This window comes from Oncorhynchus clarkii, chromosome 27 (assembly GCF_045791955.1).
Source record: "Oncorhynchus clarkii lewisi isolate Uvic-CL-2024 chromosome 27, UVic_Ocla_1.0, whole genome shotgun sequence".
NCBI classification, from domain to species: domain Eukaryota; kingdom Metazoa; phylum Chordata; class Actinopteri; order Salmoniformes; family Salmonidae; genus Oncorhynchus; species Oncorhynchus clarkii.
The window spans coordinates 41,092,188-41,119,501 of record NC_092173.1 but is presented as its reverse complement, the minus strand read 5'-3'; the positions used below and the strand labels follow the sequence as shown (position 1 = coordinate 41,119,501).

Below are 27,314 nucleotides of genomic sequence, written 5' to 3'. Positions count from 1 at the left end.
AGAAAAACACCTTGAGGATGGATTATAAACAACGTTTGCCATGTTTCTGTCGATATTATGGATAGCTAATTTTGAATATTTTTCGCCGTTTTCGTGACTGCAATTTCCGGGCGATTTCTCAGCCAAACGCGAAGAACAAACAGAGCTATTTCGCCTACAAAAATATTTTGGGAAAAATGAACTTTTGGCTATCTACCTGGGAGTCACATGAGTGAAAACATCCGAAGTTCATCAAAGGCAAAATATTTAATTTGATTGCTTTTCTGATTTTCGTGACACGGTTGCCTGCTGCTAGCAAGGCATAATGCTATGCTAGGCTATCGATAAACTTACACAAATGCTTGTCTAGCTTTGGCTGTAAAGCATATTTTGAAAATCTGAGATGACAGAGGCGTTGAGTGACGATGAGAGAGGTTTCGTCTATGGAGGCAACAGTTAAGCCAGGTTAGGTCTCCACATGTGTGTGGGGTAGGACAAAAGAGCTATCTAAAGCATTTTGAGTGGGAAAGAGGTCTCTACAGTGCAAATACACAGTAAGAACTAGCCAAGACAGCAGTAGACATATTGACATTAGAGAGAGGTATAAAGCAATCACAGGGGTTGATCAGGAGAGCTAAGACAACAATGGGTAAATGGCGATGAATGGGCAGAGTGGGTCAGTTAGGTACATACATGACCTGAGTTCGAGACAGGTAAACAAACTGAAGTACCGTGTTATTGAAACAGTCCAGAGGGCATCAGCTGTGTAGCCGAGTGATCATATGGTCAAAAGAGCATCAATAGTCAGGGTGCTGTTCGGTAGTCACTACTACGCTAGGCGAGCAGGGGACACAGCGTTCAGAAAAGCTAGCGGGCCGGGGATAGTAGATGGTTCTTTGGCGACATCATAACAGAATAGCTTGTTGAAACCACATCGGGCGATCACGTCGGCAGTCCAGTCGTGATGGATCGGCGGGGCTCTGTGTTGACAATAAAGGGTCCAGGCCAATTGGCAAAGAAGGTATTGTAGCCCTAGAACAAGCTGGTATATGGGCCTAGCTCAAGGCTAGCTCAAGGCTAGCTGGTGCTTGCTTTTGGACAGAGGCATTAACTAACAGTAGCCACTGATTGGCAGCTAGCTAGCTGCGATGGTCTGGTGTAATGAACTGGTGTAATGATCCAGAGGGGCAGGAATCCGGTGATATGGTAGAGAGAAGCAGTCTGATATATTCTGGGTTGATTTTGCGCTGTGCAGGCTGGCAGGTGTTGTCCGAGCTAAGGCTGGCTGATGATGGGGAAAAAGGCGAAGACCGCTAGCTGTGGCTAACAAAGACTAGTAGCTAGTTAGCTGGCTAGAGGACCGCTAGCTGTGGCTAACAAAGACTAGTAACTAGTTAGCTGGCTAGCTCCTAATGGAAGTTCCAGTTATAAGGAATAACAATAGGAGATCCGTACCACATTGGGTGAGGCGGGTTGCAGGAAAGTATATTTAGTTCGTAGATAGAAAGTGAGATTCAAATCAAATCAAATCAAATTTATTTATATAGCCCTTCGTACATCAGCTGATATCTCAAAGTGCTGTACAGAAACCCAGCCTAAAACCCCAAACAGCAAGCAATGCAGGTGTACAAGCACGGTGGCTAGGAAAAACTCCCTAGAAAGGCCAAAACCTAGGAAGAAACCTAGAGAGGAACCAGGCTATGTGGGGTGGCCAGTCCTCTTCTGGCTGTGCCAGGTGGAGATTATAACAAAACATGGTCAAGATGTTCAAATGTTCATAAATGACCAGCATGGTCGAATAATAATAAGGCAGAACAGTTGAAACTGGAGCAGCAGCACAGTCAGGTGGACTGGGGACAGCAAGGAGTCATCATGTCAGGTATTCCTGGGGCATGGTCCTAGGGCTCAGGTCCTCCGAGAGAGAGAAAGAAAGAGAGAATTAGAGAGAGCATATGTGGGATGGCCAGTCCTTTTCTGGCTGTGCCGGGTGGAGATTATAACAGATTATTAACAGATTAAGATAAATAAGAAATAGACTTACTTACTTACTTACTGACTTTATTGTCCCCATGGCGAAATTTTGTTGCAGTGTCATGTACACATTTAAAGTGGCGTTTAAATACAAAACAAAATTGACAATACAAATTGTATAACAGTTACGTGCCAATAAAAATAATAATAGTAAGAAATAAGAAATAAAACATTAAATAAAAAGGAAGAAAAGACTAGCCTGCTGGCCTTACGGAGTCAATGGGAACATTCCCCGAGCTATTCAGGAGGGATATCACACCTGACACAAATGATTGTCTCGTTCTGTTTTTCCTGCTGAGGGGTGCCCTATACCTACGCCCAGAGGGGAGTAATTCAATGTCCAGGTACAGGGGGGGACTTGGGGAGGGCCCTGACCTTAAAGATCTCATCCAGGCCTGTCTGTTTGACTCCAAGTACCTTGCTTGCTGTGGTAATAATCCTTCTCAGCATGTTTCTCTGGCTGACAGTGGCATTACCAAACCAACAAACAATACAAAAAGTTTACTCCACTGAAGCTTATTGTCCAAAAGGACACCCAGATATTTATATTCCTCTACAATTTCTATATTCTGACCTCTGATAGATGTTGCAGAGGTAGGTGTTGTACGCTTCCTGAAGTCTATGCACATCTCTTTGGTCTTGTTGGTATTGAGGACCAAGTGTAATTCCTCACACCACTCTACAAAGTCATCTAGGACTGGGCCATGATGTTCCTCATCATCATGAAACAGGCTGATCAAGTCAGTGTCATCAGCGAACTGACTGGCTATTTACACGGGATAAAACACAGGATAAGACAAAGACAGAAACACATGTCCTACTGCAGCGCCATCTTGGATTCACTTATAACTTACAGCAATAATGGAGCTGGTCAACGAACCAACCATCCGTAGGTGATTCGTTGAGAGCGGACAATACAGGAAATGCTGAGGTCTTATATAGTGGTCTTAAAAATGCTCGTGGCTGATTCCACCCCTACCCGGCAGATCAGGGCATCATAAGCTACCTTGTTTTCTTCTTGTGGCTATGTGTATCGGGTCATAGCGCACAAACAAATGATAACGTCAGTTCCGTTACTCCTCTCTGTTCAAGCCAGCCTCTGTTCTCTTAATTTCTCCACACAGCTGTGCCTGTGGACGATAGTAAAAGACGTGATTGACTGGAAAATGTGGTCACTCTCACTGGCTCTTTGTGTTGACCGTGTGACTAAGCTGAACAGAAGCAGAGTGGAAAAATACCAGCTCCTTCTTACAATACCTTCAAACAGATGGTGAGTTATGTACTACAGTCCCATAGCTCTTAGAATCTCAATGCTTCTTTGTTGGCTGTTGTGATATTGTCATCATATTTCAGCTGTAGCGATGGCATTACAATTGAGGTCAAACTGAAGTCAACGGGAGCTGGGCCTTTGTTCTGCCTGCTTTAAATGTGTGTCTTACTGCAATTTACTGTGAAATAGTTTCCAGTTGTAATGCCGTACAGCAGATGGAATGTTGTTGTAATTAACGTTTTAAAATGATTGTTCTGACCAATTTTTTTCAAGAGGAGCGATCCAGCCAGCAAAGGAGAACACCGTGCAGACCGTGTAGTGGCCAGAGGAGTGTGTGGTCTTCTTTTTCAACTGGCCTCCTATTATGGACAGAAAGTGTATGTTCCTAAAGTACAAGAAAAACTATGAAATCATATTATTTGGAAAAAGAAAGCTTGAAAAGTGTTTGTTGACGACACAAATATAGTTTCTCTTGATCTCATTCCTTATCAAACCCCCGAGCTGACAAGGTACAAATCTGTCGTTCTGCCCCTGAACAGGCAGTTAACCCACTGTTCCTAGGCCGTCATTGAAAATAAGAATTTGTTCTTAACTGACCTGCCTAGTGAAATAAAGGTACAATTAAAAAATAAATACATCTTTCTCTTCTCCCATCTCTCTCTCCTCTCTCCCTCTCTCTCTCCCTCTCTCTCTCTCTCTCTCTCTCTCCCTCTCTCTCGCTAATTCTCCCTCTTCTCTCTCTCTCTCTCTCCTCTCTCCCTCTCTCTCTCTCTCTCTCTCTCTCTCTCTCTCTCTCTCTCCTCTCTCCCTCTCTCTCTCTCTCTCTCTCTCTCCCTCTCTCTCTCGCTATAGCTCCCTCCTCTCTCTCTCTCTCTCTCGCTAATTCTCCCTCTTCTCTCTCTCTCTCTCTCTCTCGCTATAGCTCCCTCTCCTCTCTCTCGCTCTCTCTCTCGCTATAGCTCCCTCTTCTCTCGCTCTCTCTCTCTCTCTCTCTATAGCTCCCTCTTCTCTCTCGCTCTCTTTTGCACTCCATTTAGTATAAAGGCTGAGAAATCATCGTAGACTCTCAAACCAAATGTCCTTGTACAGATCTCACACATCCCAGGATAGGGAGAGAAGGGATCTCACACATCCCAGGGTAGGGAGAGAAGGGATCTCACACATCCCAGCGTAGGGAGAGAAGGGATCTCACACATCCCAGGGTAGTGAGAGCTATTTTTACAGCTGGAGAAAGTAAACCAGAAGCCTCAATAAATCCCTTCCTGCAGCCAGAGTACATTACTACCCCTCCCTCACCCCTCCCCCACCCTCCTCCATCACTCTCCCCTCCTCTGTAGGGAACAGAGGTGCTGTTCCTAATGACCTCCATCATAGGCAGTGAGCTCTAAAAACAACTTTGGGACAAACCCTAGAGCCTCCAACCCCATAGTGACCTGGCTGAGGAACCTATTTGGGCTATGTGGACCTCTGTTTAAAATTGCCCCCTTGAACACAACTCAAAAGCAAACTGATATCATAGACTAGACGTAACATGGTAGAAGTAATACTACCAACTGCCGCTATTTTTTTATTTTTTTTTGCTACCGTCTCTTATGACCGAAAATAGCTTCTGGACATTAGAACAGAGTTTACTCACCGCGAACTGGACAAAGATTTTTTCTTTAACCTCTACAGGTTTGGTGGATTCCCCTACGGAGATAACGTAGGCTAATGCGATTAGCATGAGGTTGTAAATAATAAGAACATTTCCCAGGACATAGACGTATCTGATATTGGCAGAAAGCTTAAATTCTCGTTAATCTAACTGCACTGTTCAATTTACAGTAGGTATTACAGTGAAATAATACCATGTGATTGTTTAAGGAGAGTGCACAGTTATGAACTTGAAAAGTTATTAAAAAAACAATTAGGCACATTTGGGCAGTCTTGATACAAAATATGTAACATAAATGCAATGGTTCATTGGATCAGTCTACAACTTAGCACATACACTGCTGCCATCTAGTGGTCAAAATCTAAATTGTGCTTGATCTGGAATAATACATTATGGCCTTTCTCTTGCATTTCAAAGATGATGGTACAAAGAATATACAAAAAAATGACTGTTTGTTTCTTCGTATTATCTTTTACCAGATCTAATGTGTTATTCTCCTACATTCTTTTCACATTTCCACAATCTTCAACGTGTTTCCTTTCAAATGGTGTCAATAATTTGCATATCCTTGCTTCAGGTCCTGAGCTACAAGCAGTTAGATTTGGGTATGTCATTTTAGGCAAAAATTGGTGAAAAAAGGGGTCCGATCCTTAATTCTTGTAACTACCCATCCCGGATCCGGGAGCGTTGTCATCAACTGACACTAATTAGCATAACGCAACGGACATACATATTACTAGAAAATATTCATATTCATGTAATCACAAGTGAAATATATTGAAACACAGCTTAGCCTTTTGTTAATCACCCTGTCATCTCATATTTTGAAAATATGCTTTACAGCCAAAGTAAGACAAGCATTTGTGTAAGTTTATCGATAGCCTAGCATAGCATTATGCCTAGCAAGCAGCAGGCAACCTGGTCAAGAAAATCAGAAAAGCAATCAAATTAAATTTACATTATTTTCAAATTAAATCGTTTACCTTTGATGAGCTTCGGATGTTTTCACTCACAAGACTCCCAGTTAGATAGCAAATGTTCCTTTTTTCCAGAAATATTATTTTTGTAGCCAAAATAACTCCATTAGTTCTTCATGTTTGGCTGAGAATTCGACCGGAAATTGCAGTCACGACAACGCCAAAAAATATTCCAAATTAGCTCCATAATATCGACAGAAACATGGCAAACGTTGTTTATAATCAATCCTCAAGGTGTTTTTCAAATATCTATTTGATAATATATCAACCGGGACAGGTGGCTTCTTAGTAGGAAAGAGAGAAACAATGGCCGCATTTGTCTCTTACGCACAACACTCTGAGAGACTCCAGCTGACCACTGACGCAATGTTGACGTTCAGGCTCGTTTTTCAAAATAAAAGCCTGAAACTATGTATTGTGACACTAGACTCATTAGGGAAGCCATATAAAAAGGAATCTGGTTGATATATCATTCACTGCTCAATAGGGACGCATAGACACGCAGAGCTTTCTAAATAAGAGTCCCTTCCTGATTGGATTTTTCTCAGGCTTTCGCCTGTTATATCAGTTCTGTTAAACTCACAGACAATATTTTTACAGTTTTGGAAACTTTATAGTGTTTTCTATCCTAAGCTGTCAATTATATGCATATTCTACCATCTTGTCCTGACAAAATAGCCTGTTTACTTTCGGAACGTTATTTTTCCAAAAATGAAAATAGTGCCCCCTAGATTCTTAAGAGGCGAAGGATATACTGCTTTGACAGGCCCATATCCCTGTCATTAGTGTGAAGAAAAGACAGAGATACAGAGGGAGACGGTTGGGGTGCCTTGTTTGGATTTGTAGGCAAGTGAGTCAATCACCACTACCATCGGTTCTTTTGGCCAACCCCTGGAAAACAAACTGGATGATCTACGGACGAGACTATCCTACCAACGGGACATTAAAAATGTTAATATATTGTTATACCGAGTCGTGGCTGGATAATATAGAGCTGGCTTGGTTTTCCGTGCATCGGCAGGACAGAGCAGCTACGTCTGGTAAGACCCAGGGCGGGGGTGTGTGTCTATCTGGTGCGAGATGTCTAATATTAAATAAGTCTTGAGTTATTTCTTGCCTGAGGTAGAGTACTTCATGATAAACTGTAGACCACGCTATCTACCAAGAGAGTTCACAAAACAGATGCTGGCACTAATACCGCACTCAACAAGCTGTATAAGGCCACAAGCAAACAAGAAAATGCTCATCCAGAAGCAGCGCTCCTAGTGGCCGGGGACTTTAATGCAGGCAAACTTAAATCAGTTTTACCTAATTTCTACCACGTCACATGCGCAACCAGAGGAAAAACACTCTCGACCACCTTTACTCCACCCACAGAGACGTATACAAAGCTCTCCCTCGCCCTCCATTTGGCAAATCTGACCATAATTCTATCCTCCTGATTCCTGCTTACAAGCTAAAACTAAAGCAGCAAGTACCAGAGACTTGCTCAATACGGACGTAGTCAGACTATGTGGATGCTACGCTACAGGACTGTTTTGCTAGCACAGATGGGCTTCCGGGGTTCATCCAATGGCATTGAGGAGTATACCACCTCAGTCACCGGCTTCATCAATTAGTGCAATGACGACATCGTCCCCACAGTGACCATACGTACATATCCCAACCTGAAGTCATGGATTACAGGCAATATCTGCACAGAGCTAAAGGCTAAAGTTGCCACTTTCAAAGAGTGGGACACTAATTCGGATGCTTATAAGAAATCCAGCTGTGCCCTCAGACCAGTACAAGTAAAAATACTTTAAAGTACTACTTAAGTAGTTTTTTGGGGTATCTGTACTTTACTTTACTATTTATATTTTTGACAACTTTTACTTTTACTCCACTACATTCCTAAAGAAAATGTTTTACATTTTATTCCATACGTTTTCCCAGACACCCAAAAGTATTTGTTATATTTGTAATGCTTAGCAGGACAGGAGAATTGGGCAGTTCATGAGCGCATCAAGAGAACATCCCTGGTCATCCCTACTGCCTCTGATCTGGCGGACTCACTAAACACAAATGCTTCACTTGTAAATTATGTCAGTGTTGAGTGTTCCCCTGGCTATTCGTAAATAACAACAACAAAAAAAACAGAACTTTTCAACTACATACTATTTTTTAGCTTCTTAGCATGTTGGCTAACCCTTCCCCTGACCCTACCCTTAACCCTTTTATCAAATCTTTCCCCGAACCTTAAGTCAAACCCTAATGCCTAGCTAACATTAGCCAGCAAGCTAACTTTAGTCACCTAGCTTTAGTTCGTAACATATAATAGGTTTTGCAAATCCGTAATATGTAGTACGTTCGAAAATTCTTAATAGATTGTACCTTTTTGCTAATTCGTAACATATAATATGAATTGTAATTGGTGACATATCATACAAAATGGGTGATGGAGAACCCCAAATTAATACATAACATACGAAACTTAACATATCATACTAAATGGAGTGTTTCAGATTTACATACATAATATTACGAAATGCTCTGAGACCAGGTTGCTCAAAACAAATCCATTCAGCCACCTTGCCTAAGTCAGCTCAATTAGCTTCACATTGTCGAAACAGGACAAAATACAGTACAAGAAACACATTCCATCTTTGGTTTAATTTCATCTCCCGCGTACCATTGATTCACAAAGTAGATGATAGTGACAAAAGGAATATTATTACATAAAACCAATAATGCATTTACTTTCAGTGACAGTTCATACGATGCCACTGAATACTGTACAGGTGATACTTCCACCTCCATAAAAGTCGCTATTAACACCAATCAAACTCCTGCATTTGTATTGATACAAGCACTGTCAAACCATGAGAGGGGGAAGATAGACAACAACATGACAAACTAACAATGCTAATTAAAAAATATAAACAGTTAGAAATGTGAGAAATTTGTTTTGAAAAACTGTATGATAATCCAGTGTAAAATGTATATAAAAAAATGTATATTTGGCAGAATTCATTAAAATATACTGCCTGTTAATAAAGATTTATTCACAAGAAATATGAAATGTGTCTTGAAAAGCAAAATAGTCAGAAACATTCTGATAATAGAATGTTTCTGTCATTGCAGCAAATGAGTCATTACCAAAACTCCAAAAAATAAACATTGAGGAAGTGTCCAGAGGGAATATAGTGAGTTTCTCTCTTCCTCTCTCCCCACAGGCTCTAATAGTAAAGTGTCTGGTCAAAACACTCAACAAGTAGCCTCACTGTAAGACCCACCTTCCAGCCCCTTTTTAAAAACACCTCAAATGAGAACCAACCGTGCGTTTCCAGACCTCTGACTCTGTTATAATAAGAATAACACCTCGCTAGTCACAACTTTCCTGGCAAAGAACAGACCCTCCTCTGTACAGCTTCTATTTTTCCTCGCTCCCTCCTCCGTCCCCTCCTCCGTCCCCTCCTCCATTCCCTCCTCCTTCTCTTAATAATCCCGTTCTGCTACTTGGTTGATTGATGTGAGCTGTACCGTGATCAAACTATTCCACAAACCCCGCTCCTCACAAGTCCGCATGTGGAAATTAGTGTTTCCTGACATTTTACATCATGAGAAACACTGTGAAGTTACCGTGTCTGTTAAGAGTTTATAGTCCAGGGATTCTATATTCCCCTTTAGGCAGCGCTGGTGCTCACAGCACACGTACATACGTGACCCGTGAGTCCGTGCCCAGGTGGTTTTTGGCCAGGCACTTGTAGGTGCCAGAATCTGCTGTGGTGGGTCTCTGGATGATCAGCGTGCCCTGAGGGTGGAGCAGCTCGCTGCCCGTGGGCCGCCCTTTTCCCGCCGTGGAGAGCACAGAGCGGTCAGGCAGCTCCCAGGTAATCTCTGGCTTTGGGATCCCGATGGCAGCACAGTTGAGCTGTATGGGCGCCGCCTCCATCGCTGTCACGGTGGGAGGGGGTCCCGTGGAGATGCGGGGAGGGTAGGCGATGATGATGACTGGCACTGTGAGAACCGCCTCGCCAGCGTCGTTCGACGCCCGACACACATAGTTTCCCCGATCGTGGAGGGTGGTGTCCTTGACAACCAGGGTCCCATTCTCCATCAGCTGGTGGCGCCCATGGACCTGCGGTCTGGCCAGGGTGTGGCCTCCAGGGATGGTCCAGTATATCCGGGGTCTGGGGCTGCCATCAGCCAGGCAGTGAAGGAACAGAGGGTCCCCAGACACACTGCGTATGATCCCTCTGGGCCTGGTGAGGATTAATGGCTTCTGGCCCACCTCCAGAACTATCAGCTTCTCAATGTAGCCCACCGAGTTCTTAGCGGCACAGCGGTACTTCCCAGCGTCCTCCTTGCTGGGGTTGTAGATGACGAAGGTTCCGTCGTTGCCTAGGTGTTGGCGTGAGCCCCGGTTGGAGCCCCCGGTGAAGCGGGTTCCGTTGGGTAGCAGCCAGATGATCTCTGGTGTTGGGTGACCATATGCAGAACAGTTCATGACTGTGGTCTTCCCCATACGGGTCATTACTCTCTCGTTGAAGGGGTTCTTGAAGATAGGCCTTCGGAGCATGTCAGTGACCTCCAGATGTACCACCATCACTGCCTCTCCGCCGTCATTCCTCGCCATGCAGACGAACTCCGCCATGTCCGTAGGACGGACGTTCCGGAACTCGAGAGTTCCATTGTGATGGACGTTGATCCTGCTGCCGAAGTACGGAGCGTTCAGGAAGATGTTATCCGGCATGATCCAGGTGATCTTGGGAAGCGGGTCTCCAGTGGCCTTGCAGTCTATGAACTTCCTGGAGTATTTGGTGGCCGTGTCTTTCACTACGATCCTGTTCTGGGAGTTGCCGTTGATCACCGGAGGGTTGCCATCGATATCTATCTTGTAAACTTTGCTGTCATCCCCGGCGGTGTTGCGAGCCATGCACACGTACTCCCCAGCATCCACCAGCTTAACATCCTGGATGTCTAGGGAGCCGTTGATGTGCATCAGATAGCGTTCGTTGGAGGCTGCAATCATGTCGTTAGTAGGGAGCATCCACAGGATTTTGGGCTTGGGCTCGCCCGTAGCTTCGCAGTCAAAGCGGATTTTGCCTCCAGGCTTCACCTGGGCGTAGGTCCGGCTGGGCGTACGTATCCGTGGCGCTGCCGTCACCACGGTGATGTGGACGTGCATCTCATCCTTGCCCAACTGGTTCTCGGCGTAGCATGTGTAGTCTCCCTCTTCCGCCATGCCCACCTATAGACAGACACAACACCAGCAGTTCAGAGTCAAAGGACTACATCTAGTCACATTGAGTTGACCAATGAATACTGCCCATTATTTATATAGAGTAGCAGGCCAATGTAAGATTGCACACCTGATTAAGATAGAGTGTGCCATTTTCAAACAGGATGTATCGCCGTACGCGTCCCCCTCCACTGCTGCTGTCTGACTGCAGGGCGCTGTTGACCATGGTGCCGTCCGGCAGGCCCCAGGAGATCTCTGGCTCCGGGGTTCCAGATGCCTTACAGTCCACCTTCAGGTCGTTGCCGTAGGGGACCTGCTTCTTGCCGTACATCTTGGGCTCGATCTTGGCTGGCTTCATGGACACAGTGACCTTCATGAGCTGGAGGTCGTCTCCCACCTTGCTGCGCGCCACACACAGGTAGTCCCCGGCATCCTTGTCACTCACAGAGTCCATGACCAAGGTGCCGTTGTCCAGGACCTGGATTCGGTTTCCCATCCTGATAAAGAGATAAAAAGAGTTATTGTCATCATTTGAAGATACCGACACATAACCGATAAAGCAGTGGAAAGAAACAATGCCATTTTTTTTTTACATATAATATCGTTTCGATTTTCAACGCTTTAAAAAATGTTCAAAGATTACATTTCTTATGTTTAATTTTACAATAACATGTTCCATGTTAAAACATTATGCAGATGTACAATAGGCCATGTAGGGTTTAGACTACTGGGGAATATATTTTCTGTTTTAATTGGAACACGTGATGACAAGCAAGCAGTCTTGTCATCACGTGAACAGCGTCTAATGACTTCTCCTCCTGCTTGGTACTTCCATCCATCTCCATTTACAAAACAAACATACGTTGAATGGTGTGCCTGCTACACCCCACAGACTGTCCACTAGGTAGGGCCCGTGCTCATGGAACTGACACACAGAGATAGGGGGATGGAGGGACAGAGTGATGCCATTCTTACAGGGCCAGACAGGCTTACAGCAGATCAGCATATGTGTATTTCACCTGGGTCTGTCTTTTCTCAGGGCCGTTGGCACTGACTCACAATAATGGTTTGTTCCGAATCCTACTACAGTTGCAGACAGTAATAAAGCACTAATAGAAAACTTGTCAGGGTTGCCAAGACAGCCACCATAACAGTTTAAATCAAACAAGAAACTCAAGGAGTAGGAAAGCATTCCACTAAGTGTCATTATTTACAAAATACTGCTAATGAAATAGGTGGGAAAGAATGATTCAATGAACTGACCGGTGAATCAAACCATTTCGCTAATGAAATAGGGGGGGGGGGGGACACAACGATTCAATGAACTGACCGGTGAATCAAACCATTTCAGCTAATGAAATAGGGGGGGGGGGGGGACACAACGATTCAATGAACTGACCGGTGAATCAAACCATTTCGCTAATGAAATAGGGGGGGGGGGGTAAATAATTATTCAATGAAATGACCAGTGAATCAAACCATTTAGCTAATGAAGTAGGGGGGGATAACAATTCAATGAACTGACCAGTGAATCAAACCATTTAGCTTATAAAATAGGGGGGGGGGATGACGATTAAATGAACTGACCAGTGAATGAAACCATTTAGCTAATGAAATAGGAGGTGGTGGGGGGAATAACGATTCAATGACCAGTGAATCAAACCATTATAAAATGCCTTTTGTTTTTACTGTTACATTCACAAAAGAAGTGTTGTGGGGTATATTTTGGGTCAATGTTCTACATAAGTCTCTGTCACGAAATATGTACAAGCTCTATTTTCAGTGGTTGCATGCAGAGAGGATACATGGCAGAATGTCAACTACATTATTAGGAGCAATATAAAGTCCTCCACCAGCATGCCAATGTTCTTCTGGTTCTCTCAAGTTCCTCTTTAAAGAACTCTTACTGGGTCCTTGCTCAAATAAAATAAAACTTGTTCATGTTGATATCCAGTCTAAATGCCGTCGTCTTCGCTTGTTATTTTGGAAAATAACCCCCTCAGTTATTCTGGTCTCAGGTTTTCACCAGCTTTTAATAAGAACCACTGCTAATGGAGAAAACATTAAGAGGCTGACGAAGGTCATTCAACCGGGTCATGTTCATTGGGTTTAACAGCATGCTAAGGCTTGTCATGAGATGATATGTTATGGGCTCAGTGGAAGGCAACAGTGTACCTTTTTGTCCTTGGAGAGATCCCTGCTCATTAATTAACATGCAGCTGTAGATCAGATGTTTAGTTCATGCTAATGATCATTAGCGGTGTCGTCTGAATGTCAATACAAAGGAAACCATTTCCTGGATAGGTCCAAACATGTAAGCCCGCTTGCGTGACTGTTGAAATGTTGGTACTGAAACGAATAAAAAAAATTGCCTGTATAAATTGAAATATTATTGTCACCACAACATCAGTCTTAGAGGACATGAACACTGGCACGCTATTCTTTTGAAAACAAAGTCCACTGTTAATTATAAACACACTCAGACAAAAGCGAGCCAAACATCCTTTTCCTTCCAATTGATACTTTAGATTTTCAGATCTAAAGGACTTTCACATGCACATTACATTAATCATGATAATACCCTGTCCGTTGAGCTATCGGATCGGTTATACCTTAAATCCACACGCTCAAGGAGCTCAAGCATCTTATTTACCTTCTCTCCTGATGTTAAACACAAGGGGATCGACTAATCTGACTAATATAGAAACATTAAACACCATTATTCCCTATGTGAGGGGTAGCACCCTGAGGGGCAATGCAGGAAGCTGAAAATGAGGGGAAAATGGAAACCGTAAACCAGAAGTTTCATATGAAAACAGAGATACTGTACAGTGTAACAGAGCAGTCTTTACATGATGTGTTTCAGTCTGTCTTTATTTTCTCTGTTTTCCATCCACGTTTCTGTACATTTTCAAACTTCAGGGTTTTAGGTGCTGAGTGCTAACTCAACCTCATACTGGAGAGGCACAATACCACTCGCTGGAGAACCCCAGTCGAAGCTCTCTGCACTGGAAACACAAGTAAATCATTTGGGGAGAAGTTACAATAATATCTATTTTGGTGTTTTTAAACAGCTGTGTTGTAGCACAGAAAACCTGGATACCTTTCAGTGTGTGTGCATGTTTATCTGCTGGCGTGCGATTGTGCCTGTGTACGTCTCAGGATAGTCTGTGTGATTACGTGTGTAATACAGACTAAGTAATCATTACCTGTGCCACTGGTCCACCACAGCCTTGGACGGTAGTCTCCAGATGATCCTGGGTTTGGGGTCCCCGGTGGCAGAGCAGTTCAGCCTCAGCTGGTCCCCATACGCCAGCTCTGTCCTGCGGTGTGACGCCTCCACGATCTCAGGAGCCATCTCCTTCTTCTTCTCCACAGTGAGCGTCACCACCCTGCGCTCCGACCCTGTAGAGCTGGTGACGATGCACTCGTACTTCCCACTGTCCGTGGCGGCCGTATTGGTCAGGTGGAGCGTCCCGTTAGTGGACACAGACACCCTGGGGTCCACAGAGGGCTTCAGGGGCCGCACTGCCGTTCCATCATAGAGGACCCAGTGCACGGTGGGCTGGGGGCTGCCCTGAGCGGTACAGGGTAACCACAGGCTCTGACCCACACCGGTCTGGACCTGCTGTCGTTTGGCCTCCAGGATACCAGGAGGTGCTGCCACCACCTGCAGTCTGACAGTGGCAGTGTCGGCTCCTGCTGGGTTACTGGCGATGCACTTGTAGTGGCCCCGGTCAAACACAGACACCTGCTTGATGAGCAGAGTGCCCTCTGGGGTCACTGACACTCTGGGGTCCGAGTTGTGGCCCCTGACTTGGGTGCGGTTGGCCAGGATCCAGGAGACCAGAGGGGTGGGGCGGCCCTCCACCCTGCACTTCATCTCCACTGTCTTCCCAGAGTGGGATTTGATCTCCCGTACCTTGGGCTCCAGGATGCGTGAGGGGTAGGCCACTACGGACAGGGTGACCAGGAGCTTGTCCGACCCCTGATCGTTCTCAGCCAGGCAGAGGTATTGACCACGGTCTTTGATGTTTGCGTTCTGGATGGATAGAGTGCCGTTCGGGAACACTTCAAACTTGCTCATCTTGCCGTTGATGGTCATTGTGCTTCCTGAAAGGGAGCGAGAGAGGGAGGAAGAGGGACAATGGTATAGAGAGGAAGAGAGTTGGAAAAAGAGAGAGATGGAGAAAAAGAGAGATATGGGGAGAAAAAGAGATGGAGAGAGAGATATGGAGAGAAAGATGAGCGAGAGGAATAGAGAGAGCGAGAGAGAGATGGAAAAAGAGAAAGATGGAAAGAGAGAGAGATATGGGAGAAATAGAGATGGAGAGAGATATGGAGAGAGAGAGAGAAAGAGATGGAAAGAGATGGCGGGAGCGAGAGAGAATATATAAATGAACATACATTATAGCTTCATTCCAAAGTAGCTTTATAACATTCTTAATATCTATATCCTGTTATTTTCCATACCAGTGCTTGAAGAGAAGCGTTTCCAGCTGATAGTGGGTTCAGGGCTGCCCGCGGCCTCACAGGGCAGGAAGGCGTCTGAGTTGGACAGGACAGTGAAGCTGGCAGCGTTGCCTCCCACGATCCTGGGCTTGGTGAGCATGTCCTTGGTGGACCGCTCAAAGCCCACAATGTTAGCTGTTGTCGTATCATAGCCGGTGATGTGGGTATAGGCGTTGGAGATGGCATCGTCTATGTCCTTGCTGCTATAGGGGGCTTTGGCGTGCCCTTGCTCTGCTTCCAGAATAGTCAGTGTGTCAAAGGTCAGGGTCTTGTCTGGGCCACTGCTGGCCCTGTTACTGGACACCTTGGGCCTGGTTCTCCTGCTCATGGGTCTCTGTGTGATTTGGTAACGGCTGTCTCTCCCTGACGGGAGCCTGATGTTAGTGTTCACTCTGATGGGGTCTATGTTAGTCTGGACACGCGTTGATGATGTAGTGTAAGGCCTTGAGGTGGTGGTTGGATAAGTTGTGGTAGAGGTCATTCTGGGCCTGGTGGTGGAAGTGTAGGCTCGTGGACGGTTAGTGGAGGACTTCATCTCATCTGTCCAGTTCTCATTATCGTATGAGTCGGAGTCTGTGGTGGTTTCTCCCACGGAGGTCATGTCAGTGGACACAGTCACTGCAGACCTATCTGATTCTCTGGACGGCTTGTACAGGGGGTTGGAGACCGAGACGGCATGTGTGGGATATGTGATGGTCTCCACGGTGGTTTCCATGGTAGTTTCTGTGGGATATGTGGTGGTCTCCATGGTGGTTTCCATACTGGTTTCTATGGGATATGTGGTGGTTTCCATTATGGTTTCTGTGGGAGATGTGGTGGTCTCCATGGTGGTCTCCATGGTGGTCTCCATGGTGGTTTCTGTGGGATATGTGGTGGTCTCCATGGTAGTTTCTGTGGAAGATGTGGTGGTCTCCATGGTGGTCTCCATGGTGGTTTCTAAGGGATATGTGTTGGTCTCCATGGTGGTCTCCATGGTGGTTTCTGTGGGATATGTGGTGGTCTCCATGGTGGTTTCTGTGGGATATGTGGTGGTCTCCATGGTGGTTTCCATAGTGGCTTCTACGGGATATGTGGTGGTCTCCATGGTGATTTCTATGGGATATGTGGTGGTCTCCACGGTGGTCTCCATGGTGGTTTCCATGGTGGTTTCTGTGGGATATGTGGTGGTCTCCATGGTGGTCTCCATGGTGGTTGAAGGCTCTGTTGATTCTATGGTGGTGCTGGGGGCTTCCGTAGTTGTTATGTTTTTTTTTAAAGGCCTCCTGCCCCTGAAAGGCCTCCTGCCCCCTAACCCTCCATTTGGCCTCCGGTTTCCCCCAAATCTACGGAATAGGTAACCCCCTGACCCACCATTTGGTCTCCGGTTTCCCCCAAATCTACGGGATAGGTACCCCGCTGACCCTCCAGATTCAGACACAGAGGACGAGGCCTCATCTGTGTCTTCTCTTGGGGCAGGTGGGGAGGCGATGGTCTGGGTGTCTGGGGAAGACTCTGTGGTGGGGGAGTACCTGCAGTGCCAGGCTGGGGTTGTAGTTCCACGGCTAGTGCCAGGCTGAGGTGTGGTCGAGGCCTCAGAGTCAGGCAATGAATCTCCATAGTCATCGTCTGATGAGATTTCTGGGGTCTCTCTGTGTTTACCTGCTCTAGACGGTGACTCGGTCACAGGTTCAGCCAGAGACCGCTGGGTGGGAAGTGCGTTTGTGGTTGTAGTTGTGGGGGTGGTTGGTTGGACTATTGTTGAGCCCTCTGGGGTGGTTGAGGGCCTGCTTGGTTTACGTAGTCTGTTGCCTATTTCCCTCTGCCTGTCCCTGTTCCCAAACAGCTTGCCCCAGATGATCTTACCACGGACGATCTTGGAGGCAATTGTGGTTGTGATGGTGGAGGTTGTTGGTTCATCTGTTGTGCTCGTCATAGGGTTGTGTGTTGGGTCAGACTCTGGGGCATTAGTGGAGGTCATGTAGCTGCTGGATACCTCACCTCTAGACTGAGAGTGAGAGGAAGTGGGCTGGGTGGTGGAGTGGGACTGAGAGTGAGTGGAGGTGGGCTGGGTGGTGGTGGGGGACTGAGAGTGAGTAGATGTGGGCTGGGTGGTGGTGGGGGACTGAGAGTGAGTGGAGGTGGGCTGGGTGGTTGTGGTGGGGGATTCTGTTGAGTATGTGGTGGTCGGTCTCTCTGTTCTTCCTAGAGAGGAGCTAGGGACGTTGGGAGTTTCAGGAGATGTTGTTGGTGTGACGACCCGCTGACCACCTATCTTCTTCTCATCTTCATCACAGTCGCAGTCTGAAAAAGCAACAACAATAACAATCATCATCAGCATCACCATCATCATCATGGCTATCATCAGCATCGCCATCATCATCATGGCTATCATCACTATCATCATCATCATGGCTATCATCCTCATCAACATCATCATCATCATCATGGCTATCATCGCCATCATCATCAGCATCATCATCATCATCATCATGGCTATCATCACCATCATCATCATGGCTATCATCATCATCCTCATCATGGCTATCATCATCATCAGCATCATGGCTATCATCTCTATCATCATCATCATGGTTATCATCACTATCATCATCATCATCATCATCATCATCATCATGGCTATCATCATCATCATCATCATCATGGCTATCATCACCATCATCATCATCATCATCATCATCATCATCATCATGGCTATCATCACCATCATCATCATCATGGCTATCCTCATCACCATCATCATCTTTTGGCTCTTCCTCATGGCTCAAGTCTCAACAAAGATAACGTCAACATCAAAGACAATAAACTACAGTACATATTTCAACAACATGACATAACTTACCCGTGGTCAGCTCCATAGTGTAGGGTACTGTGCTGCTGCCCTGCTTCTTCACAATGTTAGGCTGTTTGAGTTTGTTCAGGATGGACTGGATGTCTGTGATCCGGTTGGGCTTGATGAACCTCCTCCTGCCAGGGAAGTTCCTCCTCCGGCCCCCTCCTCTTCCTCCTCCTCTGCCCTTCATAGGAGGGATGATATGGATCTGCTGGCGGGAGATGATGGTGGAGCCTGCAGGCAGACGGGGGGACTTGATCTTCTGGGTGGTGTGGAAGGTGATCTCATCCTGCTCTCTCTCTGTGGTGGTGACTGCGGTGAAGGTGGTCTGGCTGTCTGGGTCAGTGGCTGTGTGGATCTCAGGCTCTCTGTTGGGTGATCTGGGACTGTCCATCATGGGGGTGACATTGGGGTCGGTGAGGAGCGATAGCGCCGCCCCGGTGGAGGTATCTGGTTCTGCAGGTATTTCTCTGGAGAACAGGATCTGTGTCTCGTCTGTGGTGTTGGTCACGGCGAGGAGGAGCGTGACGGGTTGTCTCAGAGGTACTGTCGTGTTCCTCTCCAAAGAGTACGACTCACCACTAGACCCACTAATTCTGGGGCTGTATTGAAAGACGGCCTCACCTTGAGTTTCATTGATACTTCCTGTGCTGTGGCTGCTGTGGGTGAATGTGGACTCGATGGGTGTGGCGTCTGACCGGGTGTATGAATCTGTCGTCACTGTTGTCACTCTGTCAGTATTTTCTGTTGTTACAGTGAAACTAGTCCGACTGTCATTTGGGATCTCCATGGTTCTCATGACACTGGTTTCACTGTTGTCGGTGGTTGCCATGACATTATTCTGATTGTTTAAAATCTCTATGCTCGCAGTTACACCCATCATACTTTCATCTGGAGAATCTGTGGTTGGCATGACGCTGCTTGGTAAAACAATGAGTCCGTCTTCATGAGACAGACCCTCCCCAGATCCAGCATCCCGGTCCCCAGACATGTCAGGCTCTGAATCTCCTTTTTCTTTCACACTCTTTGTCTTTGTTGTTGAACCACCTTGGGCCTTCTTCATGAACTCTGCAAATCTCTGGAGGTCTACTTTCCTGGAGGCTTGATCAAATACCCTCCTGTTGCTCCATATGCGCCTGCTGCTGGCTGGGCTCCTCCTTCTCCCCCAAGAGCCCGCTGATCCTCTGCCCTGAGAGGAAGACCTGAGTCTGGGGTAGGGCCTGTCTGATGTGATGGTCCTGGACTCCTGGATAGTTCTGTCAGAGGGGCTGGAGGAAGGGACCTCACTGTGGGAATCCTCCCTCTCCTCTATTGCCCCGTCAACCTCAACCAAAGCCTCCACCCCTGACCCCTCTCTATCCACCACTGTCACCTTCCTGGACCCCTCCCCAGTGACTGTCACTTGGGACGTCAACAGGTCCACCCCCAGGTAGTTAGCATTGAGACACCTGTAAAATCCCCGGTCTCTGGAGGTCAGATCTTTTATTCCTAGAGTCCCATTCCTGTAGAGCTTCCTGTTCCCATAGGATTTATCCAGCACTGTGTGGTCAGGTAGAATCCACTGGATCGAGGCCTCAGGGTTGCCTGCAGACCCACAGTCTAGAACCAGGATCTGGCCCAGTGGCCGTGAGAGCTTGACCCCGTTGACCTCCTCCTCCTCCACATAGGGAGACAGCACGGTGACCCGGAAGCTGAGCACGTCTGCGTCCAGGTAGTTAGTGGCGATGCAGCGGTAAAGCCCAGTGTCTGAGGTGTCGGTTCCTCTCAGGGTCAGCCTGCCATCAGCGGTGATCACTATCCTGCGGTCTTCGCTGGAGTAGGGTGCCCGCACCTTACTGCCGTCCGATAAGATCCACTCTACAGAGGGTTTTGGTTCCCCAAAGGTCTTGCAGTTGAGCTCCACCACCCCACCTTAAAATCACAACAAGAATCACATCAATATTTGTATTTAATTTTTTTTAAATCAAATGCACATTGCTATATTGTTGCTCTTGAAAGTATGTTACAGTATATGGGGCGGCAGGGTAGCCTAGTGGTTAGCGCATTGGACTAGTTCAAACCCCCGAGCTGACAAGGTACAAATCTGTCGTTCTGCCCCTGAACAGGCAGTTAACCCACTGTTCCTAGGCCGTCATTGAAAATAAGTATTTGTTCTTAACTGACTTACTTGCCTAGTTAAATAAAGGTAAATAAATAATAAATATATACATTATATGGGCACATTTCTACCCATCCACGACACATTGTGTACTGTAGGACCCCACCTATGAGGACAGAGTGCTCAGTCTGGGTCTGGTTGTCTCGTTTGATGATGGTCCAGCTGTAACGGTCCCTCCTCTGTGACAACTTGTTCTCCACACGCAGGTTGACCACTGACCTGTACTTAATGTGCAAGGTGGAGAATGTGGTTGTAGTGCGGTCCAGCTGAAAGTTGACCTCTCCTTGCATCAACCATGCGGGTGAAGCCTTAATCTCAGCCTCAATGTCTGTGTGGATTTCATCATGTCCCTCCTTTGGTCTGATCTGGCTGTACTTGTAGATCATGTCTGGGGTCCTGGAGAGCATCAACCCTCTCTCTAGCCTCATGGGAATGTCACTGTACGTAGCCAGGATGCGCCAGAGCTGTTGGATGTGCTCATAGTCAATATTACAAACCAGCCATGTAGAGATGGTGGTGGAGAGCATGGTCACGTTCTTCTCCCCCTCCTCAACCTGGGTTAGAGTCAGGTTCTCCATGGCTGATGGTCTCTGGACTGTGCAGGTAAGGCTAGCGTCATTGTGGAACTGAGCTGTCAAATTCATCTGCAAAGATCCAATGGGAGCGATGAAGTCCCGGGGGGAGACAGGGGTGTAATCCCCCTCGTCCAGGCTGACGTTCCTTTGCTTCAGATGGTGGTGGATCCAGGGCTTGGTACAGGTGAAGGCATCACGGGGAAGCTGGGTTAGGCTCTTGCCTCTAGAGGGAGCGGGGGTCTCACAGATGGGGCAGGCCTGACCTCTGGCAAACTTCCTGTCTCGCTTGCATTTCAGCACAGCTGAAAAACAAGTTCATCGTTGAATTTAGATTTACATTTTTATGTCATGATTTAATAATTTCCATGTTTTCACACTCCATCAAAATGTTGTTTATGATACTATTCTAAATCACAGTTGGTATCAATAAATAATCAATGTCTGGAGATGTATTTACATTTGCTTGTGTCATTATTTGATGAAACAGTAGAGCCTTTGTTCCCACCTTTTAGTCAGTTTAAGTACTATATGTCATGCTGAGATTGAAAAAAGTGAAACAGCTGTGTTTCCAACAATCTGTCCCCAAGACAGATTTATCTGTCTTCTTTGGACAAGCATGGTTTTCCTGTTGGAGGTTGTCCCACGCAACATCACTTTACTGAATAAATAAATGTTTTTCACTCTGTTTCATGGTATAAATTCATGCGTGTAGAGATTCCACCAGATGTACCCTGGTCTTCCCTGGTTTATTCCAATTTATTATAAATTTTTATGTATAGTAACTGGCAACAGAACTGGGGGGCCTACTCAGTTTAGTGAAACATTCAGATTGTTGCAGACAGAAATGTACTATATCTTTACCTGAATTTCTCTCCGCCCACTCTGGGAACCAAGCCATGCGACAGTCGCAGGACCAGGGGTTGCCGTGGAGATAGACATTCTCCAGCTGAGAGCAGCCAGTGAAGACGTCTTTGGGGAGGCTGGCGAGGAGATTATCAGACAGGTGGATGTTCCTGACGGAGGACACCTTGAACACTTGGCTGTGCCTCAGCGTGATGAAGGTATCCGGGTGGAGCTGCTGGAGCAGGTTGCCCTCCAGGTGGACCAGCTGTAACGTGGTGAGACCGTAGAACGCCTCCGGGTTGATGAATTCGATGCGGTTGTGGTCCATGTGGAGTCGTACCAGTCCCTCCAGGCCTTGGAAGATGTCCTTGTTGATCTCCTTCACTCTGTTGTAGCTCATCTTCAGGACCTGAAAAAAACTCACGTTGTAGTCACAAATAGGCCTCTAGAGTGCTGGAGAACGAGTGTGCCACTGCTAACTTGTTTGAAACACTTCAATAGAAAAACAGTGTCATAAAAGCATCTGGCCAGAGATTATTCTGTCTGGGAGCACTTCCAGAAGTCAGCTGTTTACTCTTTCAATAAGAGTAAATCAAAGCAGTTGTTGTAAGGACCGACGCCGGAGATGAGAAGCAGGTATGGGGAGTCAAACATTTAATCCGGAACAGACAGGGAACAAGACAGTAACAGCGTCAGCACATGGGTATATAAGGACATATGGACATTAATGTAGAAGCAGAGAACAGAGTGGGGGAACCAGACAGATATAGGGAAGGTAATGACAGAGGTGAGTCCAGGCCAATAAATCACTGATGCCCGTGGCAGGAGAAAGGTAGGTGTGCGTAATGACGATGGCAGTAGTGCTGGGGAGCGTGTCGCCCTCGAGCACCGGGGGGGGGGGGGGGGGGGGGGGGGGGGGGGGGGCGTGTCGCCCTCGAGCACCGGGGGGGGGAGCAGGCGTAACAGTTGTAAAGTGATGCAGTCCAAATCCCCCCTAACCCTCAGGGCCTACAAATGGTTCTGGAATATAATATTAACACCACGGACAAAGACTAGTCACATCTTTTCCCAAGAAGAATTGCACTTTGCGTTGCTGTTTGAAAGATGTTTACTGTAAGGAAGTAACTTGTATTTATTAATGTCTTTAGCATGCTTGGTTCTGTAGCTCCACTAGATTGGGAAAAGCCTGCTCATAATTTTGTGTTTGGTTGATGGTGGTGTAAAAACGCTGTCTCAGGCACCGCTCCAGAATCTCCCATAAGTGTTCAGTTGGGCTGAGATCTGGTGATGGAGACAGCCATGTCATATGGTTTACATCAAACCATCCAGTGACCACTTGTACCCTACGAATGGGGGAATTGTCATCCTATGGGGGCATAACCATGGTAGCCAATCTAAGGGCGAAAATAAAAGACCTGCCTAGCTGTTTTTTTATATATATATATGATTATTTACAATGACGGCCAAACTTGGACAACGCTGGGCAAATTGTGCACCACCCTTTGGGACTCCTAATCACAGCTGGATGTGACACAGCCTAGAATCGAACCAGGGACCGTAGTGACGCCTCTTGAACTCACATGCAGTGCCTTAGACCGCTGCGCCACTCCCATCATGACCCTAAGCACGATGGGACGATAATTGCTAACTAACTCAGGAACCACACCTGTGTGGAAGCACATGATCTAAATATACTTTACATCCTTCATTTACTCAAGTGTTTCCAATATTTTATCAGTTACCTGTACATCGACAGGTGTTTTATGACAGTGCTTTATGCTTTACCTGTAAGGACTTGAGGTCTTGAAAGGCCCTGTCAGCGATGCTGTGGATGGTGTTGCTGTGGAGCATCAGCAGCTCCAGGTGTTTCAACCCAGACAGATCATTCTCCCTCAATACGGTTATACTGTTATACCTACAGAGAACAAAGTAGGGAAACAATATAGCTGTGAATAATTTACTATTGCTCAAAATATAACTCAAATCTACTGTATGTGCATTAATAAGGGGTAAGAAAACAGACTGGGAGAGGGAAAGATAGCGGGAGGGAGCAAGAAGGAGGGAGAGAGAGCAGAGAGAGAGAGTAGAGAGAGAGCAGAGAGAGAGAGAGAGTCTGACTCTAACCCTAGGTTAATTCTTTCCACAGCCGTCTGGATCTGGCCTGGTATTGCGGTCAGATATCTGAAGGTACAGTGCACTTCGGTGGGAACGTAGCACGCGCACGATTTGGGGCAGCCACTGGTTCCTGGTAGCAGAGTGGCCAAGATAAACACAGCAGTCAGCAGCCACCGCCATAGGTATGAGGGGACGTCGGCACACACACTCATTCTGGAGAGGGAGAGAGCTTCACACTAAGGAGAGAGAGAGATCTGAGAGAGAGAGAAAGAGAGAGAGAGATGGAGATGGAGATAGAGACAGAGAGAGAGAGATAGAGACAGAGAGACAGAGAGACAGACAGAGAGAGAGAGAGATCGATAGAGAGAGAGACAGAGAGAGACAGAGAGACAGAGAGAGAGAGAGAGAGAGAGAGACAGAGAGAGAGAGACAGAGAGAGACAGAGAGAGAGAGAGAGAGAGAGAGAGAGAGAGAGAGAGAGAGAGAGAGAGAGAGAGAGTAAAAAAAGGAGGTAGACAGATTCAGTGTGTGTGTGTGTGTGTGTGTGTCTGTGCATGGCAAGAACCGAGTTTTAAGTTAGCAAATATAAAGCAAAATCCTAATGAATCAGCAGGAAACGTTTTTATTTTTTTAAATATTATTTTTACATCATATCCACTAAATCAATTTAGATAACATTCTAACTCTCCATACCTTTTTTCTCTCTCTTCAAGATGAAAGGAACACGCATGGACCTTCTAAAGGTTCTGAAATCAAAGGTTCTATAACACAAAGTAATATCAGTTGAAAAATATTTCCACATTAAAAAACAAACACATTTCCCAGACAGAGAGAAGTTGTGCGTAAAGCCTACAGTAGTGCAGTAGTCTAATAATTCCGCACCATTCTACAGTTCATTTGTGCTCCTGTCCTGAACCTCATCAACACTTCACCTCTGAGACTCATTTTTATGAGTGCATGGTGAGGAAATACCACCTTGCTCCTCAAATGAAATTAGCCTATGCGCTAAACTAGTTTAACCACGCAACATGACTTGACGTTAAAACTTGTTGTTAATTTTCCATGTTTTCAGTTAGTTATTCTTCCCCATCCATAAACATGTTCCAGATGCACACAACAAACTACACACATTTAATATTAACCATGTTCCATAGGGTGTTTATAATTCAAATTCAAACACTGTGTTTATAATGACGCTATAGCCTCATCTGTCATCCAATTACAAGTTCTCCACACTTTACCACACGTACCTGTGTCAATGGAAGGCTAAATGAATCCACATCCTGGAATGATCTCATATGAATCCCTTTTTTAGGTATAGAGATAGATCCTAGTCGCCAATTGTAGGGGAAATCCTAGAGGTTGCAAGCCATTCCGTTACAAGACTACTCCTGTATGTCTGAGCTGGGAGTGTTGTGAGAATCAACGGAATGGTCTGAGCGCTAATGTCTAGCTCCCACCCACCCACCCACCTTTGCCTCCTTCATTCCGGGGCGAAGATTCCCCCAGGTACAGATTTAGCATCTGTACCACCTAGGATCTGTACCCCCCCCCCCCCCCCCCCCTAAATTCTGAAATTGTAAAATAATACCCAGTGTCTAGGGGCAACTTTACCCTCTTCCCCTTTGTATTGCTACTGTACCCATAGACTTCCAGTTATTGTGCTAATGCTAGTTATTATTGGCTCGCGAAACTACCACTAACTTCCTTCATACTGCACGCAGAGCCATACAAATTATATTTTATTTGTCACAAGCTTCATAAACAACAGAAGTAGGCTAATAGTGAAAGGCTCTTCCCAACAATGCAGAGTTAAAGATAAAGATTCAAAAAGAGCAGCGAGAGAGAGAGAGAGTGGAGAGAAAGCAGAGAGAGAGAGAGAGCTGAGAGTGAGAGAAAGCGGAGAGTGAGAGATTTGAGAGAAAGGAGAGAGAGAGGAGAAAGAAAGAGATAAAGAGAGAGGGAGACAGCGAGAGAGGGAGAGAGAGAAAGAGAGAGAGAGGGAGAGGGAGAGAGATAAATAGAGAGGGAGAAAGAAAGAGAGAGGGAGAAAGAAAGAAAGAGGGAGAGAGCAGAGAGTGAGAGAATGAGAGAGGAAGAGAGGGAGAGAAATAGTGACAGGAGGAATAAACACATAGTGAATAACATAATGACTAGTAATTGGTCCGGAGCCCATAAGATGGCTCCTATCCATTGCAGCTCCATCTTGAGAAATGGTATGCATGAGTTCACCTGACTCGGGGTAAGTAGAACAAGGACTAGGTTTGGCTTCAGTGCTTCTACACCTGCATTGCTTGCTGTTTGGGGTTTTAGGCTGGGTTTCTGTACAGCACTTTGAGAAATCAGCTGATGTACGAAGGGCTATTTAAATAAATTTGATATGATTTGATTCAGTGAATTTTTTCACCACTAAATCTTGGGACTATATGCGTACAATGAAATAGCAAGGACGATTGGAAATACGTGATAGCTAGGCCTATCTTACAATTGATTACGGCAATGGTGGACCATACTTTCCAGGTCTATGCCCAAACTGTTTGAGCTTCTAATTTTAAAAATGAATCTCTCCAGAAATAAATCTCTCACTGTGGCCGCCTGTTAATTAATTAAAGACCCCCCTCAGCTCCCAGCTGTGCCCTAGAGACCATATGTGAATTGATTGCCCCCCATCTATCTTCAGAGTTTGTTCTGTTAGGTGACCTAAACTGGGATGTGCTTAACACCCCGGCCGTTCTACACTCTAAGCTAGATGCCCTCAATCTCACACAAATTATCATGGAACCTACCAGGTACAACCCTAAATCCGTAAACATGGGCAACCTCATAGATATTATCTTGACCAACTTGCCCTCGAAATACACCTCTGCTGTTTTCAATCAGGATCTCAGCGATCACTGCCTCATTGCCTGCATCCGCCATGGGTCCGCGGTCAAACGACCACCCCTCATCACTGTCAAACGCTCCCTAAATCACTTCTGCAAACAGGCCTTTCTAATCGACCTGGCCCGGGTATCCTGGAAGGATATTGACCTAATCCCATCAGTAGAGGATACCTGGTTGTTCTTTAAAAGTAATTTCCTCACCATCTTAAATAAGCATGCCCCTTTCAAAAAATGTAGAACTAAGGACAGATATAGCCCTTGGTT

The 27,314-nt window shown here is 46.0% G+C and overlaps 1 protein-coding gene across 1 annotated transcript; it reads right to left on the bottom strand.

Moving 5' to 3' along the window:
- Positions 1–8,545: 8,545 nt before the first annotated feature.
- Positions 8,546–25,609, bottom strand: LOC139386197 (immunoglobulin superfamily member 10-like). Its single transcript, XM_071131670.1, has 11 exons — positions 25,419–25,609; positions 24,862–24,929; positions 24,178–24,422; positions 23,839–23,968; positions 22,072–22,462; positions 20,742–21,512; positions 18,487–20,388; positions 15,609–17,927; positions 14,345–15,248; positions 11,266–11,632; positions 8,546–11,144 (listed from the first exon to the last, which is right to left on the bottom strand). Exons 3-11 carry the CDS (start codon positions 24,378–24,380, stop codon positions 9,594–9,596), a joined length of 8,538 nt encoding a protein of 2,845 aa, XP_070987771.1. The 5' UTR covers positions 24,381–24,422; positions 24,862–24,929; positions 25,419–25,609; the 3' UTR covers positions 8,546–9,593.
- Positions 25,610–27,314: the final 1,705 nt, after the last annotated feature.

Bases quoted from the DNA above. Each gene is read 5' to 3' on its own strand.
- LOC139386197 (XM_071131670.1), bottom strand. From the start codon at position 24,380: ATGAGTGTGTGTGCCGACGTCCCCTCATACCTATGGCGGTGGCTGCTG. The intron at 20,389-20,741 runs GTGGGGTCCTAC...TGTGATTTTAAG, and splicing joins TGAGCACTCTGTCCTCATAG to GTGGGGTGGTGGAGCTCAAC. The intron at 17,928-18,486 runs GTAAGTTATGTC...TTGCTTTTTCAG, and splicing joins CACTATGGAGCTGACCACGG to ACTGCGACTGTGATGAAGAT.